At 47.0% G+C, this 15,211-nt stretch overlaps 1 protein-coding gene across 6 annotated transcripts in view; it reads left to right on the top strand.

The window, feature by feature from the left end:
• Positions 1-1,180: 1,180 nt before the first annotated feature.
• SH2D4B (SH2 domain containing 4B) overlaps positions 1,181-15,211 on the top strand; it is a 122,979-nt gene continuing 108,948 nt past the window's right edge. For 5 of the 6 annotated variants that reach the window (XM_045842090.1, XM_045842088.1, XM_045842089.1 and 2 more), the window contains exon 1: positions 1,756-3,505. In XM_045842090.1, coding sequence (XP_045698046.1) covers positions 3,322-3,505 — 184 coding nt within the window. In that variant the 5' untranslated portion in view covers positions 1,756-3,321. Of the gene's footprint in view, positions 1,358-1,755; positions 3,506-15,211 lie in introns of those variants that run through there. The other variant, XM_045842091.1, reaches the window with a different exon arrangement.

The raw sequence follows: 15,211 nt of genomic DNA, 5'->3' as shown, positions 1-15,211 counted from the left end.
TCCCCAAGCCAACTCCAGAGCTGTCTGAGAAATGTCTCCAGGCTCAGAGTTTCTGATGACACGAATGGCTTATCCATTCCAACAGTAGCCTCCTTGGCTAGGGAGGTCTCGCTTTGCTTGCACCTGTCCCTCTCTGGGCCTGGGTGCAGGTGTGGACTAGGCTGTGCCTGCACCACCAGCACTGACTTCCAAAAGCCAATTTTTGGAGTCACATTTTTAAAGGATTTTTTTTTAAAGAATTTATTTATTTATTTTTAGAGCGGGAAGGGAGGGAGATAGAGAGAGAGAAACATCAATGTGCGGTTGCTGGGGGTCATGGCCTGCAACCTAGGCATGTACCCTGACTGGGAATCGAACCTGCGACACTTTGGTTCGCAGCCCGAGCTCAATCCACTGAGCTACGCCAGCCAGGGCTAGGATTTTTGAAGTACATTTTATTTCAGTCATATGAATTATGTATCTTACTCATTGCATAAAAAAATATGGACTTATTTAAAGAGGTCTCCCTCTCCCTTCCCAGAAGAAAGCAGAAAACCACGTGTGTTCTTCCATATTTTTTCTTTGCTCAAAATAAATGCAGAATTTAAAAAGTGGATTACACGTGGCACAATATTCTGCATGTCGGCTTTTCACTTTATCTGCCCTGGACATTTTTCCTTGCCAAAGCAGACCTATTGACGACCTCGTTCTTTGTGACAGGAGGCCCCCAACCCCACAGAGTGGACATTCTGGTGGTTTCCAGTTGTGTGCGAACATCCCTGCCCCAGAAGAAACCGCTTAGCATGCAAAATTAAATACATCGCATCCGGGCCAATGAAAAATGGAAACAAAATAAAACCAGGTGAAAGGAGACAGAAACTCGTGTCTGAATACCCCAGGGCCCCGGCCTCGTTTTTAGTCATCAGGTACTCCCCCGACGGAACCGCCGCAGGCTTGTTCCGTGCGCAGTCCCTGCCACTGGGATCTGAGACATTCACAGCTGCTGTGTCTCCTTCTCAGGGCTGGAGAGAGGTCCCCTTACTCTGAGGTCCTGGCGCGTCCCTGTGCAACCCGGCCCACTCAGTGTAAGTCTACCCACATGCTGGCTGTCCCTCTTCTCTAGGGCGCCAGGGGGCGCCCAAGGCCCGACTGAGCGGGCCAATTCCGCCTGGGCGGGCAGATTGGCGGGCGGGCGCCAGGCGGGAGATGGCGCCGCGCTGGGCTCCTAGCTGAACAGCTCCCAGCAGAGCCGCTCCTGCGGATCTTTCCGGAAACCGGATCCAGCTGGCGCTCAGGCTGCGCTCTGGCCCGGCCTGCAGCCCCACTGACCTGGGAGTGCTAGGGAGCGCCCCCCGCTGTGTTACGGCACAAAAACAAGGTACCACGGAGGTCATTCCCATCTGGTGACCGCCCACCCTCCCGAACGCTGTGTCGCGAGCAGGACACCCTCGCCCGTCTGCTAGGACGCCAGGCCACCAGTCCGCACGCAGCCTGCCCCTTCCGGCTGCTTCTGCATTGCTCTCAGCCCTCCAGTTCTTGCGGAAGACCGGGGCACTCAGAAAGAGGGAGGGAGGCTGTCAGCAGCTTCCTTCGTGTCATCTCTGGATTCAGGCTCCCACCCAGCCACGGTTAGGGCGCGAAAGAGAAGAGTTATGAGGCGGGCGGGGGGCCTGGAGAAGGTTGTGGGCCTAAGTACCTGAGGGGAGCAGGGGGGGACTGGGACAGCTGTAATAGAGTAACAATAAAGAACTAGAAAAGAAGAACCTGAGGGGTCAGGACGCCGAGTGGAGGTAGTCCAGGCAAAGCGTGAGGTCGCGGGAAGGGAAGGGGAAGGCAGAGGAGAGGGCAGGGCGGGACACAGTCCAGAGCACAATGCTGTGAGGCAGGAGCCTCTGTGCGGAAGCCCTGCCTTATGGGTCACGCCGGGACAAGCCAGCTGCACCTCGGGGAGGGGCAGCCTGGCCCTCCACACTTCTTTTTTGGTGCTATGGGCTTAAAGCTCTTCTGAACCCCCTTAATTTTTCTTCCTGTTACCTGCGGTGCACCACTCTTGGGTGCCTGATCCACCTTTGGTCCTCATGGGGAGGAAGGGGACATGAAGATCACCAAGGCAACCAGACCACAGTGCCAAACCCTGTTTATTTTCTCCCAGCTGGGGTAAATTTTTAAGCCATCAAAAGATTCATAGTTGCCAGTGGATGTCAAAATTAAAAATTGGATAGAGTCCCAATGTGGCAAGTTATTGATTTTGTAGTATAGGCTAGTCAGGTCTCTGAGCCCCAATTTCCTTATCTGAATACAAGGGCAGCAGTCAGGAGCCTTGAGTACCTGTTAGTCACCGCGTTTGGTCTCAACAGCTGCAGCTCCCATCCTGATCTGTCCAGGATACTTCAGATTCTGGGGACAGAGAAGAAAGATGTGGTTTCATTCTTTTTGGTCATTTTCAGACACCTGCAACAAACAACGAAACGATCAATGATAGCAACCAAAATTGAGGGTTAAACTGTCAGCACATGTATAGCTTTAAAACTTCAATATAGGGAAAGGGGAGAGGATGTCTGTCTCTTTTGTGTCCTTGAATTCCGTGATAAAGCCCTTTCAGTTGTCCCTCCTGGTTGCATTTTGTTTTCTTTCTTGCTATGACGCAGAAGGAAGCCCTTTCCTCCCCTCCAGCAGAGTTTTAAAAGCATTACCTCAGAATGCCAAATACCTGGAGAGGAAGACTGAAAATGTGGAGCAGGTGGAGGGAATGGCTGAGGAGCCTAGAAGCTGCTGGCTGGCTGCACTGTCCTGTTTGAAATTGGCTCAAAAGATACGGAATTAGTAGGCAAAGCTGCCTCCTCCTCCTCCTCTTACCTGCGGAGGAGAGATCGGTTCCTGGCTGGCTGGGGCAGTGTCATTGATACAGCTGGTGTCATTGTTACCTTCCACTAACAGATCACTCGACACCTGTGGCCCAGGCAGGGCTGTGCCTGGGCATTGTCCTGCAGAACTGGAAGCTTTGACCCTCCTCATTGTCCCTGAACCCCAGGGGAAGCCAAGATACAGGTGCTCCTGCGATGCGGTGCTTGGTGACCCAACAGAAGGACTAGATTGTTCCTGGTGCCTGCTTCCCCTTGTAGGGTTGCAGCTGCCTCTTGGCTTCCTGCTACCAACCCCTGTTGCTGTCCTGGGCAGAGGAGATGAGTTTGTCGCTTCCTGGGAGCTGAGGCAGGGTAACGAATGATGCTACACAGAGAAGGGGCTCTTGGAGTGGCCTTGGAGTGAGAAGCTGGGCGAAGAGTAGCCTGTCTGGGTTTCCCTGTCTGGCTGCCCTTCTGGCGTGTGCATCCAGGTGGCATCATGCTACAGCAGATCCTGCACGACATGTACATTGACCCTGAGCTCCTCACTGAGCTCAGTGATGTGCAGAAGCACATCCTTTTCTACAAAATGCGAGAGGAGCAGCTGAGGCGCTGGCGGGAGCACGAGGCTTGGGAGGCCCTGGCCGAGGCAGAGGGACTCAGGCCCCCGAAGGTCAAGCGAGGTATGTGCTAGGGAGTTACCAAGGGACTGATTACTGATGCCAGGCTAGGCTCTTCTTTAAAATGGGCACTGGTGTGATGTGGGGTTGGAGCTTGAAACCCTTGTTCTGTGAGCATCTGGTTCTATTAGTACGGGCCTTAATATTTTAACCAGGTCTGTAGGGCTCCAAGGAGGTTACCCAGGGACCATGATGCTTTTGGGGAATGGGGAATGGCTTTGTCTTGTTGTGGGAAGCTCAAGCTCTGGGAGGATACCATTGGGATCTCAGGTTGTCTTTGACAAAGTTGGTGATTGCCTGATGAAGAAGAAGCATATTCTTGACCCCTCATCAATGGTTCTGGGACAGAGGCCAGGTGCAACCAAGATATGCAGTTGCCCCCTCCCTTGTATGTGCGACACAGTGGATCTCAGCCAGGGCCAACACTGGGTACCGTTTCCCTCCTCCCTGTCCTCATGTGAGAGGGTACTCCAGTGGATGTCTGGAGAGGGGGGTATTGGGTAATGCCCTGCACAATGAGTAACTGGCCCCAAATGGCAGTACAACCGCAGACAAGAAGCAAGGGCCCAACCTACACTTCAGGTGGTTTATCCACTGTCATGTGCCAGTCAAGCCTAGGGACTGGTGCATCCGTGAATGAAGGCACCCTGAAGCAGGCAGGCTGCTGAGGCTTGGGACAGGACCCAGGGTCCTGCAGGGGGTGCTCCTCTACGTGGATGCTGTGCTTAAAAGTTTGCAGAACCCATTCACCTTCTCTCATTCACTCCCTACAAGCTTCCTTGTGGCCTCCGTCTGTTCTCCAGAGTATGCAGACTTAATCCGATTAAAGTTTCCAGTTGGGAACAAAGTCCTGTTTCTGTCCTGGGCATGCTGACCTTTTGGGCACTTAGCTCTTGCTCTCCACTGCAGGGTCACTGCTGGACAGTCCTTGCCATGTGCCATAGGCCACACTTTGCACCTCACTCTAGGCCTCTGTCTTTGCACAAGTAGTTCTCCTACTGGAATGTGCCCCTGCCTTTATCTTCCTGAAAAACTTGTTCAGGACTAGTCCCCTCCCCTGGAGTCTTTGAGGGGTGCTTCTGGCACAGTGAAGTACTTACTCCTTTGCAGCTGCTTGGCCTGTGGGACTCACAGCCACAGCCTATCACTTGCCACATTGTCATTGTCATTTGTCATTTGCTTGCTTCGCTTCTCCAGGAGACTCAAAATCCCTGGACTGTGAGACCTTACTCCATTCTGTCTTCCATCCCTGGGTCTAGCACAGAGCTGGCACAGAGTGTTAAATCCTCCTTTTGAATGAGACACAGCAGGACCCCAAGGGGGCAGGGCAAGGATTTGGCTGCATGTGGCTGGTGCTAAGGCTGGGGCCTTCTGGGCCAGACAGCTCTGGCAGCTGCATCACTAGCCGGTGAAAATGACTGGCTGCCTTGCCAGCCCCACCTGGCCTTAGCCCTGGGGCCTCGCATCATCTGTTCAGTGGCTCTTCTAGGAGGAAGACAGATGCCTGAAAATTTAACCGCAAAAATATTTTTACGACGATTTGTCACACATTGACATCTACATTTTCATGTATAAATTATACATTAAACTCATTTGGATTTCTGGTGCAGACAACTCTTTTCCGGGTAATTAATTTTCTAATTCATAAAGAATGGGAAAAAAGGAAACACACTGAGGAATGTGTGTATTCCAGGTCAGGATCCTGTTCAGATCTCCGCTCTTTGCTTCAGTCCTGCCTGTGAACCGTCTGGGCAGATAAGGGGGAGCTCTGCAGGGTTGGCTGAGCCCCAAAGGCTGAAGAGCTTCTTGCTGCACACACAGTACCTGCTTTCTGTCCTCGTGTCATGTTGGTCATGACACAAGGTTTCAACAACCCTCCACCCTGTCAGTGAACTTCACATTTACCAAGTGCCCTCCCTTGAATGCTCCCATAGGCCTGTGACCCCATTTCAGATGAAGCCATAGTTCACAGAAGTGACACATTCCATCCATAGTCATCTAGATACTAAGAAATGGAGTTGGGAAGCACATCCTATGACTTTGACCTTGGGTCTACTGACAGATGATTTTCTATCCATTCACTTTTCAGTTATGACTCAAGTTCAATAGATGATCTGTGCACTCATTCGTTTCTTCATTTCCTCATTCACTCTCTTACCCAGCACTACTATGTGCTGGCTTTGGTGAACTGGACAAAGCTCTGGCAAATCACAGCCCACTGGAATGCCCTGAGCGAGGCTTGGTGCAGAGCAGCCACATGGTAGCTCAGGGCAGGAGTGTGTGGGGACAACCTCCCTTGGTTGGATACTTCCTCTTCCTCACCTTCCCAGGCCCTCCATTTCCAGTTTGTGCCCCTTCCCCACTAAGTTTGTCCTGAAGGAAGCACCTGCTGTATCTGTTGAGCCATGTGCCAGCCCCTTGGGATCCCTGAGCACAGCTTAGTCTGGGTAAACCTGAAATGATGCTTCCCCCCCGCGCCCCCCCGCCCATTGCCCCCATCCTGCTTATCCCCTAAGACAGCCATCCCACCCTCTCTTTCCTGGCAGGCCTTCCCTCACTGTGTCTAGGGCTCACATGCTAGAAGCCAGGACAGGGCAAGGTATACCTGTTGCTGCGAATCTGTGCTCTCTAGCTGTGCCTTGAGAGGGTGGGAGTAAACACTGGTCATATGGAGCATTCCAGTTTACAGAACCTCGGAGGTTTTATTGATGCTGAAACACACATTTGGGGGCCACACACAGACATGAACTGGGGTTAAATCAGTTACAGTTGGACTCCCCGAGAATGCAGGCATGTTTTTTTTGTTTTTACTTTATATTTTGGTGAGAGTCTTTTGATGTTTTACCCCGCTTTGAAAGATATACATCTTTAGCTTAGGTTGTTTTCTCATCTGCCATCATGTTTGCTGTTCTGTTATATTTCTGACCACATTTGATGTTCAGCAGGAATTGGTGGTCTTAGGATGACATGCTGGGAAGGCATGTAACATTATGTTTCTGCTAGATTTAAGTCAGCCCCCCTGGCCCACATTATTATGACCTTTGCAATCTCCTTCCCTCCTAGTGGCCTTTCACCAATGCAAGAACCCACACCCTGTATTAGGAGTTGCAGTCTTCACACCCTCCGACCCCTTCTGTGTTTGCTCAGTTATCCCAGTTTCTTGGGGCTGGAGCTGGATGTTGCCTGGGACACAGGACTCAGGACATGTGTTTGAACTGCTGTTGTGACCCAGAAAACTTCCCCACCTGGGCCTGTAACTTCTTCTGTGACTGGCAGTTGCTGTCAGTGTTAATTTGGCTCCTCTGTGGCCACCTCCTTATCCCTCTGGACATCCTTGGCCTGGAAACCAGACATTCTTCCCCACCCACCTCCCCACTCTCTCCTTTAACGTGGCTGACCACAGCCATACTGTGAACCAAGCCTGCACATTCAGGTAGCTGGCTTCTTGTCCTTTGTGTTTCTTCTTGCGCACACAGCCAGCTATGTGTTACAGTCTCTATATGCCCCCTGTGTGCCCCTGGCTGCCCCTCACCCCAGCCTATGGAGTGCTCTAAGTCCAGCTGGGTTCCAGCCCCACTGTCTCCATCCTCCACAGCTGGGGTCAAGAGGTGGCTCCTACCTCCTAGCCCCCCTCTCTCTACTAGCTGAGCCTGCACAGCTCTCGGAAGCAGCCCTGCCCTGAGCCTGAGTTACTCTCCTTAGCATCCTCTTTGTGTAGAAGCATTAAGCTACTCCTGCCTCATGTCTGCCCAAGCTTAGGTGCTTCACATGGGTCTGGTTTGGACCATAATGAAGCTGTGGGACACAGTCTTTCTAGTCATTTGCCTTCTCTCTATTTCCTGGGAACCATTCAGTAACCATGGCAACCCTGCCTGGGGCTCTGAGCCTTCCTAGCCTCAGTGTGTTCTCTTTCCTAGGATGGACTGACTGTACTTGCCTGCAGACACTACTAATGTCCTGACTGTACTTGCCTGCAGACACTACTAATGCAGCCATATTCATACCCCTACAAACCTTTCTTCACACAGCAGCCAACTGTCCTTTTTATTAAAAAAATTTATATCTTTTTAGAGAGAGGAAGGGAGGGAGAAAGAGAAGGAGAGAAACATCAATGTGTGAGAGATATATCAAATGGTTACCTTTTGCATGGCCCCCAACTGGGGACCTGGACCTAAACCCACTGGGAACAGAATTGGTGACCTTTCAGTTCACAGGCCGGCACACAGTCCATTGAGCCACACCAGCCAGGATGCAAGTACTCTTAATACACCAATTAGCTCATGCATCTTCCTTTCTCAGTAGCTTCCCGTGCACTCAGAGACCATACAAATGCCTTTCACTGCCCTCTGCCTATTCTCCAACCTAATTTCCACCCATTTGTGCTCCTCTGCTCTTTTCCCAAAACTTCAAGGGGCTGAGTCCATCCATTATTCATTTCTCAGTTAAATGCTGAGTTCTTCACTGACCACTCATTCTCAATGAGCTCCATCCCAATCTTTCTTTTACAACACCCTGCCCAATTTTCTTCATAGCACTCACCACATTTTAGGGTATCCTTTTTTTTTTTAACTTGTGGTACAATTCACAAAGCATAAAATTTACCATTTTAACCATTAAAAGATACGCAATCCAGCGATATTTAGTACATTTAAAATGTTGTGCAACTGCCACCTCCAACTTGTTCTAAAACATTTGTTTGTTTCTTTTTAAATTGACTTTTAGAGACAGAGGAAGGCAGGGGTTGGAGGGAGGCAGAAAGAGAGAGAAACATTGATTTGTTGTTCCATTTATTTATGTATTCATTGGTTGATTTTTGTATGTTCCCTGACCAGGGATTGAACCCTCATCCTTTGCGTATAGGGAGGATGCTCCAGCCAACTGAGCCCATTCATCATCACCCCAAAAGGAAAGCCTGCATTCGTTAAGCAGTCAGTCCCCACCCACTCCTTCCCTCAGCTCCTGGCACCACTGATCTTTCTGTCTCCATGGACTTGCCCTTCTCCTCACCCCCCCTTCCTTTTCCTTCTGAATCAGTTGCTCAGTTGAGGTCAATCTCCTCCATCAGCCCCAAAGTGCCATGAGACTGTGAGTGTTGCTTGCATGTTTCTATCCAGCTTGGGAACAAAGCCTAGGGATATGGTGGATGTGTGTGAGGGTGGGTGGAAGAGTAGCTGCTAAGACCCCTGCATACCTCTAGGGGTTTGACTGGAAGGACAGGTATTAACAGATTTCTTTTTGAGTGAAAGTGTGCACTGTGTAGTGTGACTCCTCAAGACCCTGAAAATCTTCAGAAAAGTATAAAAATCACAATATGCTTGTGTTTTGATATATTATAGAAGCCAAAATACAATCTGTAGTACATAAATAATGGCAATTCTGTCAACTTTTCTCCCCATACTTATAACTCATTTCATTTTCATTTCTTGTTTTAGAATTTTGACTTAGATTTTAGTTTGACCAATCCTGCTTTTGGACTTTGCATCTGTGTAGTGTATATTGCCTAAATCTTTTCTTCCCTCTGCCTTTGGTTATCATTTTGTTTTAGGAGAATCTATTGAAAAATGTATAGCATATGCTATTTTAAAACATATTTTTAAAAATGTACTGAAATGTTCATTTTCTCTATTGTTATCAGGAATGAAACATTATTTACTGAAGATGAGAAGCATAAGGATATTTTAAAATTATTCTCCATGATTTTGTTGGTATAATCAATGATTTTAGATTGATTTTGTTTACTTATTTCACCTATCAAAAGTTATGAATATCAATAATTATTTGGACACTAACTCTACTTTGTATTGGTTTCATTGCTCCCTACATTTTCTTCCCTCTGAGGGGAAACATAAATACTTTATTCTCCCTTTCCCCCATTGCACAAGTGATTTGGCCAGGCTAGCGGCACGCCCCTCACCATTAGGATTTTCAGCATATCAAACAGAAGTCATTAAACATCAAAAGAAATCTATGCTTGAAGCTGTCTTCTGCCCCATTCCTGTTCTTGCTGCTGTCATGTGGTGGGGATACCATTGATTTTGGCATGCTGACTTTCTTCCCTCCTCTTGAGTTTTTCTGTTGGTCCCAACAGTTTTCTAGTAAATACACTTGTAGCATCCAGTTTGGCAATGATTGCATAGAAACACTGGGGTGTCAGGGATGGGGGGTGCCCCAGACTTCAGGAGCTGTTGCTCTGGGCCCCTTTCCTGGGCACTGGGGACAGTGCTTCTAGGATGGTATCAAGGTGGGGAGAGGTTGGGGAGGCCACTGACAGAATTCCCCTCCCTGGTTTCTCTTATGCCCAGCAAATGTCAGTGTCTCCAGGGTTGAGGGTACAGTTGTTTTTGTCTCTGGAAAGAGATGAACCTTACATGACAAGTATGTTGGCTTTCTGTATCTAGAAGGAGAGAACTAAAATGTGGCCTGGTCCAGCTGAAGGCTTTTGGTAGGGGGATCCCGAAGGAGTTCCCAGAGAGGGACCCAAGTTCTGGATGCTGAAGTGGAAGGGTCAGGGTGGCATGCAGCCCAAGGCCTGAGAACTTACCCAGATGGAACACCTCCTCTGTGTCTGGCCTCCCTGGGTCCCTTTTTTTAAAAGGTACCCCCTTAGGGACCTGGGAGTTGGGTCTTTTATAGTTCATAAAATCTAAGACACCATAGCTAGAAAGACATGCTATGTTTATATACTACTTAAAAAGCTGTAAATTTAACTTGATACACCATTGTTTTGTCAAAAAAATTTAAAATGAGTCTGGAGGCTTTGGCTAGAAGTAAGTGACAATGATTTATTAATGGTTGTTAGAGTTTGCAAACTGCACACATATCTAGGACCAAACCCAGGAATGTTCTAGTGAACAAAGGAAGATCATTTGTTTGTATAATGTAACTGAATCATATGAAAAAAAGGAGCCTTGCCTTCTTGGTTCATTACTGTGGTTAACTAGTATCAATAATTATGATGATGAATTTCAGGTGGTTGTCAAGTATGGCATCTGGCAGTCTGCACATATGGAGTCTTTTCTTTGAAGAGGTCTTGCCCTTGACTGAGTCCAGGCTCTGACGCATACTGTAGCGATAAAGAGCTGTGTGATGCATGATGCAGGACTGGAGCACTACAGGAAAGTTTAAAAGTTTAAATGTCAAGATAAATTTATTGTTTTTGGTTAGGCTTTAAGTTCTGTTAATAATTTAGGAGTAAGGCTGGAAAAGATCCCATTATTTTTCCCTAACTTTACTCTTTCCTCATTTGTAAGACATATCCTGATTTCAGAAATGTTAAAATGTCTTTAAATCAATGAAGTAAGTTATCATTCCTGTTTGAGTTGAAAGATAAATATGACTAGATTTAAAAGTGTTTTTTATTTTATTGATAATGCTATTAGTTTTCCCAATTTTTCCCTCTTTGCCTCCCTCCACCCAGCACCCCCTACTCACTTAGGCAATCCCCCACCATTGTACATGTCCATGGGTCATGCTTATAAGTTCTTTGGCTACTCCGCTTCCTATACTGTGCTTAAATCCCCATGGCTATTCTATAACAACCTATTTGTACTTCTTTTTTTTAAAGATTTTATTTATTTATTTCTTAGAGAGGGAAGGGAGGGAGAAAGAGAGAGAGAGAGAGAAACATCAATGTGCGGTTGCTGGGGGTCATGGCCTGCAACCCAGGCATGTACCCTGACTGGGAATCGAACCTGCGACATTTTGGTTCGCAGCCCACACTCAATCCACTGAGCTACGCCAGCCAGGGCTCTATTTGTACTTCTTAATCCCCTCACCTCTTCATCCATTCCCCTATATCCTGTTTCCATCTGACAACCATCAAAATGCTCTCCGTATTCTTGATTCTGTTTTTGTTTTTCTTGTTTGCTTAGTTTTTGTTTTTTAGATTCAATTGTTGATAGATATGTATTTTCACCATTTTATTCATAGGTTTGATAATTTTTTCTTAAATAAGTCCCTTTAACATTTCATATAATAATGGTTTGGTGATCATGATCTCCTTTAGTAGTTTCTTGTCTGGGAAGCTCTTTATCTGCCCTTCAGTTCTAAATGATAGCTTCGTTGGTAGAGCAACCTTGGCTGTAGGTCCTGCTTTGCATGACTTTGAATATTTCTTGCCAGTCCCTTCTAGCCTGTAAGCTTTCTTTTGGGAAATCTGCTAACAGTTTTTGGGGAACTCCCTTGTAGGTAACAAACTTCTTTTCTCTTGCTACTTTTAAGATTCTCTTGTTATCTTTAACTTTTGGCACTTTAATTATGATGTGTTTTGAATTGGGCCTCTTTGCATCCATCTTGCCTGGGACTCTGTGCTTCCTGGACTTGCATGTCTGATTCCTTTACCAGTTTGGGGAAGTTTCCTTTCATTATTTTTTTCAAATAGATTTCCAAGTTCTTGCTCTTTCTCTTCTCTTGCTGACATCCCTATGATGCAAATGTTGGACTTCTTGAAATTGTCCCAGAGGCTTCTTACATTATCCCTATTTTTTCTGATCCTGTTTTCTTCTTGCTGTTCGGATTGGTTGTTTTTTTGCTTCCTTATGTTCTCAATTATTAATTTGATTCTTGGCTTCATCCACTCTACAGTTGTTTTCCTGTAAATTGTTCTTTATTTCAATTAGTATATCCTTCGTTTCTGACTGGATGTTTTTTATGCTGCTGAGGTCCTCACTAAGTTCCATGAGCATCCTTATAACCAATGTTTTGAACTCTGCATCTGATAGATTACTTATCTCCATTTTGTTTAGTTCTTTTTCTGGAGTTTTGATCTGTTCTTTCACCTGGGCCATGTTTCTTTGTCTTCTCATTTTGGCAGCCTCCCTGTGTTTGTTTCTATGTACTAGGAAGAGCTGCTATGACACTGTCTTGGTAGTGTGGCCTAATGTAGTAGGTGTCCTCTAGGGTTCTGTGGCACAGCCTTCCCTATCACCCAAGCTGGGTACTCATAGTGCGCCCTTCATGTGGGCTGAGTACACCTTCCTCTTGGGGTTGAGCCTTGGTTGCTGTTGGCAGATTAATGGGAGGGATTTACCCAGGCCAGTCAGCTGTAAGGATTGGCTGTGACCACTGACTACCCACCTCCACCCTCCACGGAGAATCAACCTGTGCTGCAGGGACAGGTTCGTTGTGCTCTGACATGGTTTGTAGCTGCCCACTGGGTGTACTGGCCCCAGGTTTTCCCAGGCGGTGCAGGAAAATATCAGCCCCCACCTCTGTTTTGCTTGGGCCCACCCAGCCTGAGCTATAAAGCAGTCTCTGCTGGGCTTGGAGATTCTTAGGTGAAGCTAAGCTATGAATATAGGGTAGCTGCTGCTAGGGCCAGGCCCCAGGCTCACTGAAGCCAGTTGTTGCTTGTTTGAGAGGATTTAGGAAGTTGTGAAGCATGAACCAAGACCAGCCATTGGTATGGAAAAGCAGCTTTGGTAGGCCTAAAAGTTGGGTGGGGCAGAGTCTCTGGGGATCTTTAAGGCAGGTCAAACAGTGCTAGCCAGGTTGGTGGCATTTCAGATATGGTACCAGCTTGTTATCTCTGTGGTTCTGATTCTGTAGCTCTCCGGGGGCAGGATTTAGAAAAGGGACAATGGCCTCTGTTCAACTTGATGTCAGACACTTCAGTTTCTCTCTGTATGCACTGGTGTCTTTCAAGCTGCTACCCTGGTGGTGCCAGAGGTCTGAGGGAGTAAGTCTCAGTAGGTGAGTCCCTATGTGAGTTCTATAAGAGGAACTGCTTAGTGTTCCCCAGAAGTTTCTTCCACTGACTCAATCTCTGCTGGTTTCGCAGACACAATTGGGGGGTGCTTAACTTTCTGGCATGGGATCCCTGGGCTGGGGTGTTTGGGGCTGGGACTCCTTGCATCCAAGATATCCCTCCTGAATTTTTATCCACCACAAGTGGGTGTGAGACCAGCCCATTCTCCATCTTTGAACCTCTTACCAGTTTGGATGGATGTGGTTTCTTTAATTCCATAGTTGTCAGAATTCCATTCAACTTGATTTCTTTCTTTTTTTTTAAATAAATTCTATTGATTATGCTATTACAGTTGTCCCATTTCCCCCCCTGTATTCCCCTCCGCCCTGCACACCCCCTACCACCTACATTCCTCCTCTTTAGTTCATGTCCATGGGTCATACATATAAGTTCTTTGGCTTCTGCATTTCCTATACTATTCTTGCCTTCCCCCTGTCTATTCTCTACCTACCATTTATGCTACTTATTCTCTGTACCTTTTTCCCCCACTCTCCTCCTCCCACTCCCCCAGTGATAACACTCCATGTGATCTCCATTTCTTTGATTTTGTTCCTGTTCTGGTTGTTTGCTTAGCTTGTATTTGTTTTGGGTGTAGTTGTTAATAACTGAGTTTGTTGTCATTTTGCTGTTCATGTTTTTGATCTTGTCTTAAAGTCCCTTTAACATTTCATAAAATAAGGGCTTGGTGATGATGAACTCGTTTAACCTTATATGGGAAGCACTTTATCTGCCCTTCCATTCTAAATGAAAGCTTTGCTGGATAGAGTAATCTTGGATATAGGTCCGTGCCTTCCATGGCTTGGGATACTTCTTTCCAACCCCTTCTTGCCTGCAAGGTCTCTTTGGAGAAATTAGCTGACATTATGGGAACTCCTTTGTAAGTGTCTCTTTTTCTCTTGCTACTTTTAAGATTCTCTTTTTTATCTTTAATTTTGGGTAATATAGATGTGATGTGCCTTGGTGTGCTCCTCCTTGGGTCCAATTTCTTTGTAATCTCTGAGCTTCCCGGACTTCCTGGAAGTATATTCCCTTTGCCACATTGGGGAAGTTTTGCTTCATTATTTGTTGAAATAAGTTTTCAATTTGTTGGTTTTCCTCTTCTCCTTTTGGTAGCCCTATGATTTGGACGTTGGAATGTTTAAAGATATTCTGAAGGTTCCTAAGCCTCTCCTCATTTTTCTGAATTCTTGTTTCTTCATTATGTTCTGGTTAAATGTTCCTTTCTTCCTTCTGGTCCATACCATTGATTTGAGTCCTGGTTTCCTTCCCATCACTGTTGGTTCCCTGTACATTTTCCTTTATTTCACTTAGTATAGCCTTCATTTTTTCATCTAATTTGCAACCATATTCAACCAATTCTGTGAGCATCTTGATTACCAGTGTTTTTAACTGTGCATCTGATAGGTTGGTTATCTCTTCGTCACTTAGTTGTATTTTTTTTTCCAGAGCTTTGATCTGTTCTTTCATTTGGGCCATTTTTTTTTTTGTCTCAGCACACCTGCTACGTAGTAAGGGGTGGAGCCTTAGCTGTTCACCAGGGTAGGGCAACCCACATTGCTGGCTTGTGACACTGTATGTGGGGGAGGGGCATGAGAGGGAACAAATGCAGCCTGCTCCTCGCGCTGCTGGTTTTCAGCACTTCCCATGCTACCCAAAATCAAACTGGGCCATTCTTGTGCTGCTTCCTGGGTGGGTGAGCTTGTGTACATTCTAGGACCCTGAGGGTCTCTCCAGTGAACTCTCCTGGGAGGCTGGGAGTTTCTCTTGCTGCTGCCTCAAACCCTACAGGTGTTTTAAGTCAGAGGTTTGAGGCTTTATTTCCCTGCACTGAAACTCTAGGTTGCTCAGTCTGTCTTGCTTCCCTTTCGCTCCTCCCACTTTATCTGTAGGCGAACGTGGGACTGCCCACTCTGCAATTCTCTGCCTCACTGGGTCCACCAGCTACCCCCTTACCCTCATGGTCC

This window comes from Phyllostomus hastatus, unplaced genomic scaffold, assembly GCF_019186645.2.
Source record: "Phyllostomus hastatus isolate PE091 unplaced genomic scaffold, TTU_PhHast_1.1 phas_contig_38, whole genome shotgun sequence".
In the NCBI taxonomy this organism is placed as follows: Eukaryota; Metazoa; Chordata; class Mammalia; order Chiroptera; family Phyllostomidae; genus Phyllostomus; species Phyllostomus hastatus.
The sequence above is the reverse complement of the archived record's forward strand: the minus strand, read 5'-3'. Positions and strand labels throughout refer to the sequence as shown.